We start from the raw sequence: 13,261 nt of genomic DNA, 5'->3' as shown, positions 1-13,261 counted from the left end.
AGAAAAGAGCCAAGTGCCTCTTTGTCTTTCTTTACTTTATTTCTATTCCCACACATCCTATAGCTTCTGACCCGTAAAGGCCTGGACCAGCAGGAGGTGGGGGAGGGGCTCTGAAATTTTTGAGAACTATTATGAGCTGTTATCTGTGCTCCTTAGGCCTGGTGACATTTCACATTCTCTCCTGTCACAGGCCTTAGATTATGGGGTTTTCTGAGACTCCCTTCACCTCGAGGGACCTCCCACTGGCATTGCCGGCATGCCAGCAGTGCTCTCCTGTTTCTCCTTCCACAGCCTGTAGGCAGCTCTGCTTCTCGCTGCTGAGACTCATTCCCCTCCAGAAAGCCTTCCTAGAGAACCTGAGATACCCAACACCGATGCCTTCTCCTTGTCTTTCCTCTGATAATTCACTTCTGGGCCAGGGGCCCACTCTGGCATTCATACCAGATGATTCTAAGATGCACGCCACCCAAAACAATCAATTCTTTTGGCAAAAGCATCAACAGTGAGTCAGCCCATCTTTCACCCATAAAGTCTCTCAGGGGAGTCAGAGAGGAGACTCCAGGGTCCACCAGCTGCAGGGGCACGTCATTCTCTCCAGAAGGTACCACTGAAACTCTTCTCCTGATTGTGAGGTAAGGAACAGGTGCCCCAACACCTCTTCATTGAGTCCGTGTGAGGGACAGGGGGTTATGAGAGTCACAGTACAACAGTAGCTCTCTCCCCAAACCCTGCTGCCATCTTTACTCTGCGAGAGGCCACCTGTTGCCCATTTGTATCCATGACACAGGCGACAGGCACAAGCACTCCTTTCTCGTTTCCTGGATGATTAACACCCTTTGCTTCTTCTTGCTTCAAGTGAAATTCTAACATTCTGGTGTGTGTGTATCATCCACCGATGATACTAAGTGACAGATGCACAGTCTCAGGTCAGAGAGAATGTATAAACATGCAAGATACAGGGGTTAGCAAGAGGGAGTGAAGGACAAAGGCCCAACAGGAAGAAGGAAAAGGTAGAGAAAACCCATGAGGGCAGCAAGAAATGCACGGCTTAAAGTAAGGCAGCGGACACTAAGCTTGGAGCTTGAGGTGCTAGCTGCCCAAAGAGCACCCCCGCACTGGTCGTTCCCAGAGCTCCCCCAACGTAGTCCAGGCTTGCTGGTCAGAGCGGGTCTAGCCTGCCTGCCCCGTGTGCCCCGTGGGTCTGTGCCATCCGCGAGTCCTCGAATGAGGTTTGCAACAGTGATTTTGCCAAACCCGATCACCGACTAAATGAATTAGAAAAATACCAGTATTCATAAATGTGCTTTCTGTTCTGGTACAGACAGAAAACGGTCCGTGAGGCAAGCTGGATGATAATACTTCCAAAATTTAGTAAGGAAAAGGAGAACTAATCTTATTATACTTGTCTTAGAAATCTGCTACTAATACTAGCACAAGGAGTTCTAAAGATGTTAATGTTTTAACCCACTATATGGTAAGATCCACATGATTGCTTAAAATGATGATGATAATAATAATGAGAATATATGCATAGGTATTATATATAATACATAACATTTATTTATTGTTGTTATATGTCAGTTATATTAGAGATTATATTTGAGATAGAGTCTAGTATGTAGTACTTATTACAAACCCGAGTACTTACCTGAAGATCTGGTGGAGTTTCTGGATTTTTAGTTAATTCTTTAAGATCATTAACTTTGCAGTGAAGTTCTTCCAGTCTCAAGGCTTTGTTTTTAACTTCAGTCTGCCAAAATAAAAGACAAAGAGAAAAAGCACAACTTGTGCAAACCTGGACATATTACATTTGGCACTTAATAACTCCAAGAGTTAACCCAACTTTAAGCCAGAGTTAAAAAAAAAAAAAAAAATCTCTGATTTTCTGAGGACTCATTATTTATGCATGTGGAAAAATGTCATCATTAACTTTTACTTCGAACACGAGGGAGTGTGTGGAACTTTCTTCCCACTGTCCTTTATTGGGCGGGGGGGGGGGGGGGGAAGCTCCTGGAAAAAATTAAACACTAACTAAAAAAGTCTTGAGTCAGTGGGGATTTTCAGTAACCGTCATTTATACATTAGCATTAATATCACTGGCTACCATGGCAGCATTGCACTTCTGAGGAAGCATTTCAAAGCAAATACACATTAGGAATGCCTCATTACTGTAGGCTAGCGTAATACATCAGAAATGTTTCAAATAAAAATTTAAGATATTTTTATTGTAAATAAAAACCTTTTTAAAATTTTTTTGGGGGGGCTATTGATTGATTGATTTCACCAACACTAACACAAAACAAAGAAAAGTAGAACAAAGAATCATTACTGAACTAATTAGATGCTTGTAAACTTCATTATTTATTTGGGGCCACAAAGCACCACTTGATAAAGCATCCCTCTCAACTTAAATACAGCATTTTGGTTCTTGATGGACACTAACAAAGGTCTTGAGCCTCATTCCAGAAAGTGATTTACTTACCCGGTGAGATGTGATGAACTAAGTGCCAGTGCCCCTGGCTTCCTCCAGGAGCGGCTGAACAACTGAAGGTTTACACATACACATGTACATGCTTTATTTTTGAGTTGCAGCAGCAATGCACAGTCAGGCCCTGGGCCGAATCCGGTCCGCTCGTGTTACTGATTGCTGTACCACACAGGTGGTCAGTACCATAAAGAAACCCACCTCTGTGAGTGACTAAACCTAGACGTGAATGTGGGGTTGATGCTCACTGGCTTTCTGGATCCCAAAGATCAGCAGTAGGTGGGCAGTGTGTGCCAATTAACCAACCAGTTCCCCCCCCAAAAAAAAAAAGACCCTGCCTTGCAGCATTGACCAGCATTCTGAGCTACACATGATGTCACCACCCACAGGGTGGAAAGCACTGCTGTGACCCAGAGCCTTTACATTCCCACCGTGCAGATCAAGTGGATACCTACAGCTCAAGAGCCTAGATAATAGCTGTATGTAGAGTAGAAATTGAAAATGGTAAGTTTTAAGTAACTATTAGCTTGATTTTTAATATCATTTAATTGTCAGTTAATTTTCAATAATGGCTATGTTTAACACTGGCTTGCAAATGTCTTTAAAATTGAATAATTGACTTTTGAGAGCTGGTAGGAGCCCTATTCTGGCAGGTACTGCTGTTCTGAGTTGTAATGTTAATTTAACATCAAAGAGAACTTAAGAGACCGCAGTATCCCCCTCCTGATTGCATTTTCAGTCTGGTTAATTTCCTCGACTTCTGTTTGCCCTTAGAAATAGGCTTTTGGGGGTGCCTGGGTGGCTCAGTAGGTTAAGCCTCTGCCTTCGGCTCAGGTCATGATCTCATGGTCCTGGGATTGAGTCCCGCATTGGGCTCTCTGCTCAGCAGGGAGCCTGCTTTCCCCTCTCTCTCTGCCTGCCTCTCTGCCTACTTGTGATCTCTCTCTGTCAAATAAGTAATAAAATCTTAAAAAAAAAAAAAAAAAAGAAATAGGCATTTGATTTAAAAATCTCTAGAAAGTTTTTTGGATCAAAGGTAGATAATGCAGGCATAGAGTTGATTCCCCTACATTTTTTCAGACTGCAGTCTGAAATCGGTCTTGATACGTGTCTTGCAGTCACGTATCTGTCTTGTTCCATTTGAGTGCTGGGCACAGTCCTGAACACCCGGGCATGCAGTGGTGACTAATCTGTGCCCTCGTGGAGAGTAGTGATTATATGCTTTATGAAACAAGTTATCTCCTGTCACCGTTTCCTCGTATCCACTTCATTTTTCATCCCAGCCTAACTACGACGGCACATTTTGCATACAGAGTGCAAATGTAAATAAAATAAATGCCACAAGTACAGGGACTTTATCTGTCTTACCGGTTATTCTCAGGGTCTACCACAGTGCCTGGCATACTTTAGGTGCTTATTAAGAATCTGATGAATGAATAAATAAATGAATGCAAGAAATGGAAATAAAAAGTTTAAAATAACCTGATGACAAGAACTTTAAAAGGCCAGTTTCTGGGGAAACCTGTCACACTCTGGTCTCCAGTTTTCTCCCATTTCCGAAGAGGAAGTAGAAGAACCTAGCACCTAAGGTTAAGTGTTTGGCACATGGTAAGTACTCAGTAAACATTTTGTTTGAGTGAAAAAAAAAAACAAAACCCAAATGCCTCTAAATATTACTAAATGACAAACAACTTCAACATGGTTTTACAGTAGGAAGGCGTAATAGTCTTAGCTGAATGGAAAGTGGGAAGAATACAGATTTTATGGACTTTCACTTTTCTACTAATATTTTAAGTACAGAGCCCCAACTAAGAAGTGATAAAAATGGGAGGAATAAGTCTTAACCATTGCCTATTCAACTCTCAGGTAAATAGCCAAAGATAGTTAAGACTTCGGTAGCATACATATGTGTCTCTGAAAGAAAGAATTCTAACAAAAAGGATACAACTTTCTCATATTCTGGTTAATGAGCTCACCAGCTCACAAAAGTAGACATAGTCAGTTTACCTCAAATTCCTTAAGGACTTCTTCTGCTCTGACGCTGTTATTCAGGTGGCTGATGCTTTCGGCCAACTGTGGAACGGAACTATTGGACCATCCATCAATTTCCTCTTTACTTGAAAGTACATCAGCCCAAATGGTCAGGCTTACCCTCAGCCTATCCATGTTCTCCTCAATTTTCTCTGACATCTGGGATGGAAAACAGAAGCCACACCATTATTCATCTGGGGCTTTAAGGTGTTTCTTTCCCCACCCAAGTACTAACAATGTTGATGCTGCCTTAATCAAAAAATTATATTCTCACTGGAAAACGATGTTTTACAAAAATTTGTAAGGGAATTAGTGCATTTGACTCAAGCAAATGCTAACCGCTACTAAATTGTTTCTGTCATTGGGAGAAGAGACCAAATTTCTGAGACATTTGATTTTCATTTGTAAATTGGGAAATTAAGAGCAGGTCTATTGGAGTCAACTGTAACATACTCTGAAGTTGAGTTGTATAGGACAGACACCCACCAAGGGGAGTGTTGGGTTTATTTTTAAAAGTAACACGGCAAGCACTTTTTATTTGTAAGGCTGAAACATAAAAACATAAAAATGGACATTAATTAGACCTGAATATATTTATAGAATAAATAAATACATAAGATATCAACCAACTTTGTAGGTTTAAAGTAAAGCGTTAGTATTTAATAGTCTTCCTGTAATAAGAATGTTCTTTTAAAAGTGGAAGCGGGTAAGGTTTTCTGCAGTCCCCAGATTATTAGATTACAGTACATAATTATCAATGTCTAACTTTAGTAATTCAGTTTATGTAACTTAACCTCCAGTAATAGAGCGCAGGTTAATAGGAGGGCAACCGAATCACTGGATTTTTGAGCTGGATGCTACATAAAATATGTATGGCTTGAGATGTGGAGCTCCAGAGAGATCGAGTGACTTGTTCTTCTGTCCCATAGCTAGAAAATGACAGAGCAAGAACTAAAACCCAAGGATGTAGACTACAAGTCTCATGTTTTTCAATGCAAAATTATAATCTTATAGCCCCAAATTATTACACATTATAGTTTCATATTCTGTAGGATACTTATAAATTATTCTTTAATTTTTATCCATAATCCTAGAGTTTTGGGAAAAAATATTTAGAGTTATAAATTTGTTGTAATTGAAGCTACCAAGTGAAATTTGAGAAAATCTGCCACTAAGTTTTTGTTTTGTTTTGCTTTGTTTTGTTTTAAGAGGTGAAGGAGGAAGGCGTGGGGAAGAGAGAGTCTTAACCAGGCTCTACCGTGCCCAGTGCAGAGCCCAACCCAGCCGTGATCACAGGACCCTGAGATCATGACCTGAGCAGAAATCAAGAATCTGATGCTTAACTGACTGAGCCACCCAGGCGCCCCTGAAAATCTGCCACAAAATTTTAAGAAAATAAAGCAAACAACATTTTTTTTATTAATTCTAAACTTTATGTGAATACTGTTTTTCTTCAAAATATAATTTTGCACATTAGCATTAAAAGTTAAAAATGAGGAACACCTTGGCGGCTCAGTCGGTTAAGCATCTGCCTTCAGTTAAGCGTCTGCCTTTGGCTCAGGTCATGATCCCAGAGTCCTGGGATCAAGCCCCACTCAGCTGGGAGTCTGCTTCTCCCTCTCCCCCTGATTGTGCTGGTTCTCTCTCTCAAATAAATAAAATCTTTAAAAAAAAAATTTCAAAAAGCTAAAAATGGAATTCACATCCTTAAATAATCCTTTACCCAAAAATAGTGACTGACAAATGTGACTATGTAAACTGTTCATACAATTCAGGTGGATTATCTTACATCCAGCCATCTGTCCACAGTGCTCTCCATGTCTGTTTTCACCAAGATGAAATCACTACTGTGAATTTTTTTCAGCTCGGATAACAACTGTTTTCCTTTACTGGTAAAATTATCCAATTCTTTCTGTTTATTACACATTTCGTTCTTGACGGTTTCATGCTGTGGACATAAATGTTTCCTTAATTAATAAAATAATCAGTGATAAGTCAGTCATTCAATACCATTTGCCTCTAAGAAATGTACTTCATGGTTGACCTTATGCAGAAACCAGTGATATTAATGAACTATACATTTTTTTGGATTGCTAGAATCCTAGGATATCGGTATTCCTAAAAAAAAAAATTATATGTGAAAATCAGATCTACTAAGCAGTCTACTAAAATAAATACATTTTGAATTATTACCTTGGATAAAGCCCATCTAAGATCTTCCTGATCTTTTATAGTATTTCTGGTTGCAATCACATTGCTGGCATTTTCTAGGACTTTAGATACAGCCGACTTCAAGTTCTGATATTCCCTCATTAAGTCAATAAGTCCACAGCACTGACCCTGGCTATAGTAATTAAAGAAAAGGTATCATTTATTATCATGTATGAAAGGTAAGTGCTCCCTATGACTGGACCTGATATGTAACTATGTAAATTTATTCTTAGATGGATGCTGGAATCAAGAGGCAGCCATATTTCTACCTACTGAGATGAAGAGTGCCGTCAAGTCAACTTAACTCTAGCATCCAAATTGCTCTCCAAGAGAAAAGAATGCACACATTAAAACAAAATCTGTGACCTCAGTGACAAGAAAAAATATATGTTCTTGACAACTAAAACTTATGTAGATGTCAACAAATTTTTGCTTTTCAATTTTTTCACTATTTAACTACATCATAATGGTATATATTAAGGGGAAGCAAAACAAACAAACCAAACCAACAAACAAAAAACCGCTGCTAAATAAGTAAAATACACACGAGGATTTTTTTCCCATTTTCAATGACACAAATTTTCATTGAATATGAATCCCCTGAAACTGTCAAACAAAGAAGATGGTTTCTGTTTATAAGCATAAAATGTCCGTGGGCACAAGCAATTCCACACATAAGAATTTTTCCAAAGAAAAAGATGTGCACAAGATTTATGTAAAATTATACTCCTTACACCAATATTTATAATAGGAGGAAAAAAATAGAAATAGCCCAAATGTTAAAAAAAATAGGCTAATAATTGAATAAACTCTGATACCTTCTTATAACTGAATACTGTACAATCTCTAACAAATCACAATTTAAGAGAATGTTCAATAACATGGGGTAAATTTTTACAACATTGTTAAATTTTTAGAAGCTCACATTAATAATCTACAGTGTGTCATAAAAACTATGTACACATGAAAAATGGAACATGAATGTTTATAGGTGCTTCTTTTTATCGTCATCCAAACTGGAAAGAACTCGAATATCTATCAACTGGTGAATGAATAAACTGCAGTATGCCTATTAAATGGAATACAATTTGACTATAAATACAATTTGACTACATAACAATGTCTAGTGTGTTGAGTAAAAGAAGTTGTTTACCCAAATGCAGTAAAAACTTATGTATACACAAAAAACTGAACATTTATAGATGCTTTATTTATAATATACAAGCTGGAAAAAATCCATTTGTATGTGATTCCGAAAAGACAATACTACAGAGACAGAAAACTTATCAAAGGTTGCCAGGGGCTAGGAGCGGGGGAGGGGCTGACTACAATGAGATGATGTTTTTTCAGGAGGTGGAATGATTATATGAGATTTGATAGTTGTAATAGTTACTCATTAACTACATGTGTGTACTCATTAACTATGTGTATGTACTCATTAACTAGATGTAATAGTTACTCATTAACTATGTGTGTGTACTCATTAACTAGATGTGCATTAAACTCATACAGTTTAAGGGCATACACTAAACAGGATGAATTTTACTATATGCAAATCATACCTTAATGACAAATAAGTACAACAAAATAAAAAAAAGAAACTCAAAAGTTTTAAGTCTCATTGGTTAGCACCTTATAACTGTTGACAGCTCCTGCTTTCCCCCAGTGAATTACACCTGTCATTGTCATCTCAACAACTTCCACAACAAAATTCTGCATGACTAACTTTCTAATGGTACTAAAGAGACACAGAATACAGAAGTGGCAAAAGGTATTCAAATCTTGATCACACCAATCCAAATCAACAGAGAACAGCCCAGTGCCACAAGATAGAAAGTTTAAAAAAAAAAAAAAAAAAAAAAGCCTTTTTTTTTTTTTTTTTACTTACTTTTCATGAATTAGTTTTTTGGTATCAGCCCAGGTAACCTCTAAGCGGTTTACCTCCTTATCGACTTCAGATGCAAAGGCTACATCTTTCTGGGCAATTTGTTTAGCTTTGTCTTTTAGCCAACATAGTTCATGCTCATGAGAATTCAATTCATCTTCTAACTGATTAAAGACTCTCAATCTGTGAATTAAAACATTTTATTATTAATTTACCAAAGGTAAGGACTAATATTTCTTCTCCATAAAGCATGCCTATAGGTATCTAGAAAAACTTTCAACACAACAATTGCATTAATGTATAGCAACTGTGAAAGACACTTTAAAAATGAACTTTTCAGAACTACAGACTATACCTTGGGAAAATTTAAAGTCATTCTAACCATTCATCTTCAACTTTCCATTAAGTTTGTATTCTTTTTCTATTTTGATTTCAGGTTATAAGACTTTTAAGACTAGGGCTGAGCTTGTAGGCAAAGCAGGTAAGTATTTATTAAAAGATCTTTAGTAAAAAGGCCTTCCGTGTCCCAAAGTCCAATTCATGTAAAATAATAATATTTAAGGGTACGCTGTTTCATTTAAAATAAAAATAATTGGGATGCCTGGGTAGCTCAGTCAGTTAAGCAGCTGCCTTCAGCTCAGGTCATTATCCCAGGGTACTGGGATCAAGTCCTACACTGGGCTCCTTCCTCCAAAGGGAGCCTGCTGCTCTTTTTGCCTCTGTCTGCCACTCTGCCTGCTTGTGCACTCTCTCGCTCTCTCTTTGACAAATAAATAAATAAATAAGTAAAGCCTTTAAAATTAAAATAAAATAAAATAATTTTTTTTGTCCCTAATATACTAATATTTGAGTACTCATAAAAAGTGGTCCTATAGAGGCAGCCATGCACTCATGCATTCTTGCTCTTGGGTTTATAAAGTGAATATCCATGCATGATTCCATTGAATTCCAAAACGAAGTGGTTAGGAGCACACATTAGCATGATCTGCACCTTATAAGAAAACAAATGATTTGCCCGAATGCACACAGTGACGCGTAAGTAAAGGGGGCTTTAATAAATCCATCAGCTGAACGCAACATTTTTCCATCACCTCTGCGTGGCTTTGGTGAGTTGAGTGTTAGGTGTGTGGATGTGGCTCTTGAGCCCAACCTGGACCTTCTTCTCCAGCAATGTCAGCATCTCCTGCCTGCTTGGCTGAATCGGGCCAGCAAAGCTGTTTGTTCCTTTGCCATGTTTGGCTCCTCTTTTTGTCTTTACTCTGGAGGCTACGTTTCCTCCTCAAATCTTACTCCTTTTTGTTAGTTTACTGTTAAGCTGGTGAGCCTAGTGCTCAAAAGGCACGAAACCTCAAGAGCCATTACGATCTGACGTAAGCCTTTGCTAAGTGCTTAATTCCAATTAAAAAGAGGCAAATGACAATGGTCTTGCATGTCAACAAAACCCTTCTCAATTGTGGACACTTTGGTTTGACAGCATTTCAGCTGTTTCCTTGCCCCCTGAAAAAATGGAAGACAAACATCCCTGAGAACACAAAAGGGGAGAAAATTCTATTAAGGAGGAAAAACAAGATTGGGAAGAAGGCTATAGTATTAGAGGAAAAAAAAAATCACTTCCAAATGTACAGCAGGAAAATACCCATCACCTCTTAGCTTCTCTATCAAACGCACTGACAAAACCCCAACTTTGCTTAAACCCACTGGTCTGCCTTTGCCACACCTCTGAGCAAACCGGTGCAGGCGGCTGCTGAAAATGACTCTGGCCAGCGGACTGGTTTCACTTCAAGTGAAGGAATGGGAATCTCAGACGGCAGCTTTATGACCTTACCAAGGTCCAGGGATATCATTTCCATTTCCTGTCTGCAAAAGAACCATTTTATGCCATTTTCTCTCTGCCGGTATCCTGTCCTTCACTCTCATCTGAGGAGCCTGCTCGGTCTTTCTGAGGGTCTGGCAGCACCAGGAAGGAATTCCCTCCTGCTGTCACCACCAGGACCACAGAGCTACTCGGATCACCCGCTCTCGCCTCTGCCTTCTGTTCGTACTCCAGACGACCAGGCCCTTCTCCTAACAGCGAAACATTGCTTAAACATAGATAATATGATCTCTATTGTCTGTTACAGATAAGATCTTAGCACGGCTTATATAGATAAAGCCCTTGGGAAAATCCTTCAGGAAACCAAAAAAATATTAGTACTTCTTTTTTTTTTTTTTAAGATTTTATTTATTTATTTGACAGACAGATCACAAGTAGGCAGAGAGGCAGGCAGAGAGAGAGGAGGAAGCAGGCTCCCCGCTGAGCAGAGAGCCAGATGCCGGGTTTGATCCCAGAACCCTGAGATCATGACCTGAGCCGAAGGCAGAGGCTTTACCCCACTGAGCCACCCAGGCGCCCCATATTAGTACTTCTTAAGTGTTCAGTTAGTCATTAATTTTATCCTCAAAATATTAAAAGAAGTTGCTAAATATGACACCATCAAAGCATTGCCGTTAACTCTAGAACAAATAAAAAGTCGACGGAACAACAGGTTCCAGTCGTTTCTTTTTACCTCTGCTGAAGAGCCTGGCGGGTAAGCTCCTTCAGTCTCTCTTTGTCTGTCCTTTCTTCAATGTCCTCGATGCTTCTCAGCAACTCCTCTTTCTGGTCTTGGAATGCTTTCTTCAGTACGGCCAGGGCATCTGCCTCGCTCTGCTTCATTCCCAGAAGGTTCTGGATTCGCTCTAATTCAGAACAGAGGTGATCAGCTGTCGTCCGGCAGGATGTCCTTTGCTCAGAATTTCCGCTTTTAAGATGGTACTGAGCTTTGGCCAGAACGCTGTCAAGGCTGATGGCCGCGGATTCCAGCGCTTTAGCGTCTTGAATGGCATGATTTAAGTCCTTTTCCAATAAATCGGTCTGTTTCCTACTCATCCTGTCGGTTGCTTCCACCGTGTGCTTCAGCCCGTGGAGAACCCCCGACAGCGAGGCGTGGCTCTGCAGGAATTCCGCCAACTGGGACAGAGCAAGCTGCCGCCTTTCGACGACCTGGCTGGCCTCCTCGAACAGCTGGAAGCAGTCCTCTGCCTTGCCCTGGAGGACAGGGAGGTTCTCAGCTCGACCCAGAGCACCCAGCTTGACGAGGTGATCCCGCAGACTGTGCAGTTCTCCCTTTTTGCTCTCGACTTCTGCCGTGTGGTCCTGGAAGGGAAGAGCGGGTCACTGAGTCCTCGGATACACCGTGGCTAAGGACACAGACACGTTCACAGTCTGTCATGTCGAGATCCATTTTCAGTGCAATGGATGCTGTAGGCTTTAAAGGTCATCGGTGGTGAATCTTTTTTTAAGAAACGGTCTTAGAGTTTTCTGTTTTCTTGTCTATATATTTCACATAAAACACAACTCTGACTTGGAACTAATTCATTGCATGAAAGAGAATGTCTTTATGAATAGAAATTGTAGAAGGAAATCTCATATAAATACATACATATATATGTATAATGTGGAAGATTTAAAATACATTTGTATACATAGTTAAAGTTTGTTATTCTAGTATAAATAATATGTCATTCCCAAATACTCTATTATATATAATAGTATTATATATATATATATATCAGCAACATATTCTCTCTAACTCTATCCATCTATCTATATATCTCAGCAAAAAGCAAATCACAGGCCCCAAATGGAGTCACTTATGGTAGGTCAGGTCACCAAACTGGTCCTTCATACCTAACCTAATTGCAGTTTCAGAATCCTCCAGAAATACAGCATTAGCTTGTCAGTCAGGAATTTTCTGGTCAGTACGGATAAGGTAATCTGTCACAGAGGCCCTCCCCCCCCCAAACCCCGCCAAGATAAGTCCCCCATTCTTACCCCCAAGGGAAAGTGGCCTTGCCTAAAATGATCCTTTCTTTTCTTTTACTAATAACTTCCGTGCCTCACTCTCCTTTAATGAAAACTTGACATTTTTTACAACCCCCTGAGCTCCTTTCTATTTGCTAGATAAGATACTGCTTGATTCACAAATCACTTCGTAAAGCCAATTAAATCTTCAAATTTACTCAGTAAATTTGTGCTTTTTAACAATACCGTATATATACAAATATATATACCTATATTCTCAATACTATATATTATATTACTATCTATCTATATAAAAGATACTGAAGTTTGGAAATTTTAAGTATATATGCAATAATGTTAATTTTAACAGCTTGTAGGGAAGGAGCCTAGGAATAGATGGGCATCAGCCTCTCTTCAGAGGCAGTGCGCGAGGCAGATGAACACAGGTTTTAGCTGCCTCCTGTAAAGAAACAAAAATGAACTCATCGAGACCCTTGTGTGGGCAATGTAACTTGCTCAGAATAAATCAGTTTCGAAATCTCTCAGAGCATTGCTAACAATCTCAGCATGCTTCCCATTAAAGAGAAATTATCACCCCACTTAATCTTGAACACAATGGCCTTAAATGCCCCTTCTTTGACCATTAAACTCTAGAAAGAAGCTTTGAGCATTTACTTCAGAAAATTTACAATTCGTTCTCTGCGCTTTTGAGACACAAATCTTTTTCAAAGCTTCTGTACAGTTACCACCCAAGAGTAAGTTTGTAAAGCATGGGGGTCATCCTTTTGAAACCAACACACTGAGTGAACAAATGCTTGACTGATTT

The 13,261-nt window shown here is 39.4% G+C and overlaps 1 protein-coding gene across 16 annotated transcripts in view; it reads right to left on the bottom strand.

The window, feature by feature from the left end:
• The window catches only part of SYNE1 (spectrin repeat containing nuclear envelope protein 1), a 465,519-nt gene that overhangs the window by 250,861 nt on the left and 201,397 nt on the right, over positions 1 to 13,261 (bottom strand). For all 16 annotated transcript variants that reach the window (XM_059176745.1, XM_059176748.1, XM_059176749.1 and 13 more), the window contains 6 exons: positions 11,159 to 11,787; positions 8,616 to 8,795; positions 6,710 to 6,860; positions 6,306 to 6,464; positions 4,493 to 4,675; positions 1,649 to 1,750 (listed from right to left, as the gene is read on the bottom strand). In XM_059176745.1, the coding sequence (XP_059032728.1) occupies positions 1,649 to 1,750; positions 4,493 to 4,675; positions 6,306 to 6,464; positions 6,710 to 6,860; positions 8,616 to 8,795; positions 11,159 to 11,787 (1,404 nt within the window). The remainder of the gene's footprint in view (positions 1 to 1,648; positions 1,751 to 4,492; positions 4,676 to 6,305; positions 6,465 to 6,709; positions 6,861 to 8,615; positions 8,796 to 11,158; positions 11,788 to 13,261) is intronic.

Source organism: Mustela lutreola, chromosome 6 (assembly GCF_030435805.1).
Source record: "Mustela lutreola isolate mMusLut2 chromosome 6, mMusLut2.pri, whole genome shotgun sequence".
Taxonomy (NCBI): domain Eukaryota; kingdom Metazoa; phylum Chordata; class Mammalia; order Carnivora; family Mustelidae; genus Mustela; species Mustela lutreola.
Note: the sequence above shows the minus strand (reverse complement) of the source record. Positions and strands in the feature narration are given on the sequence as shown.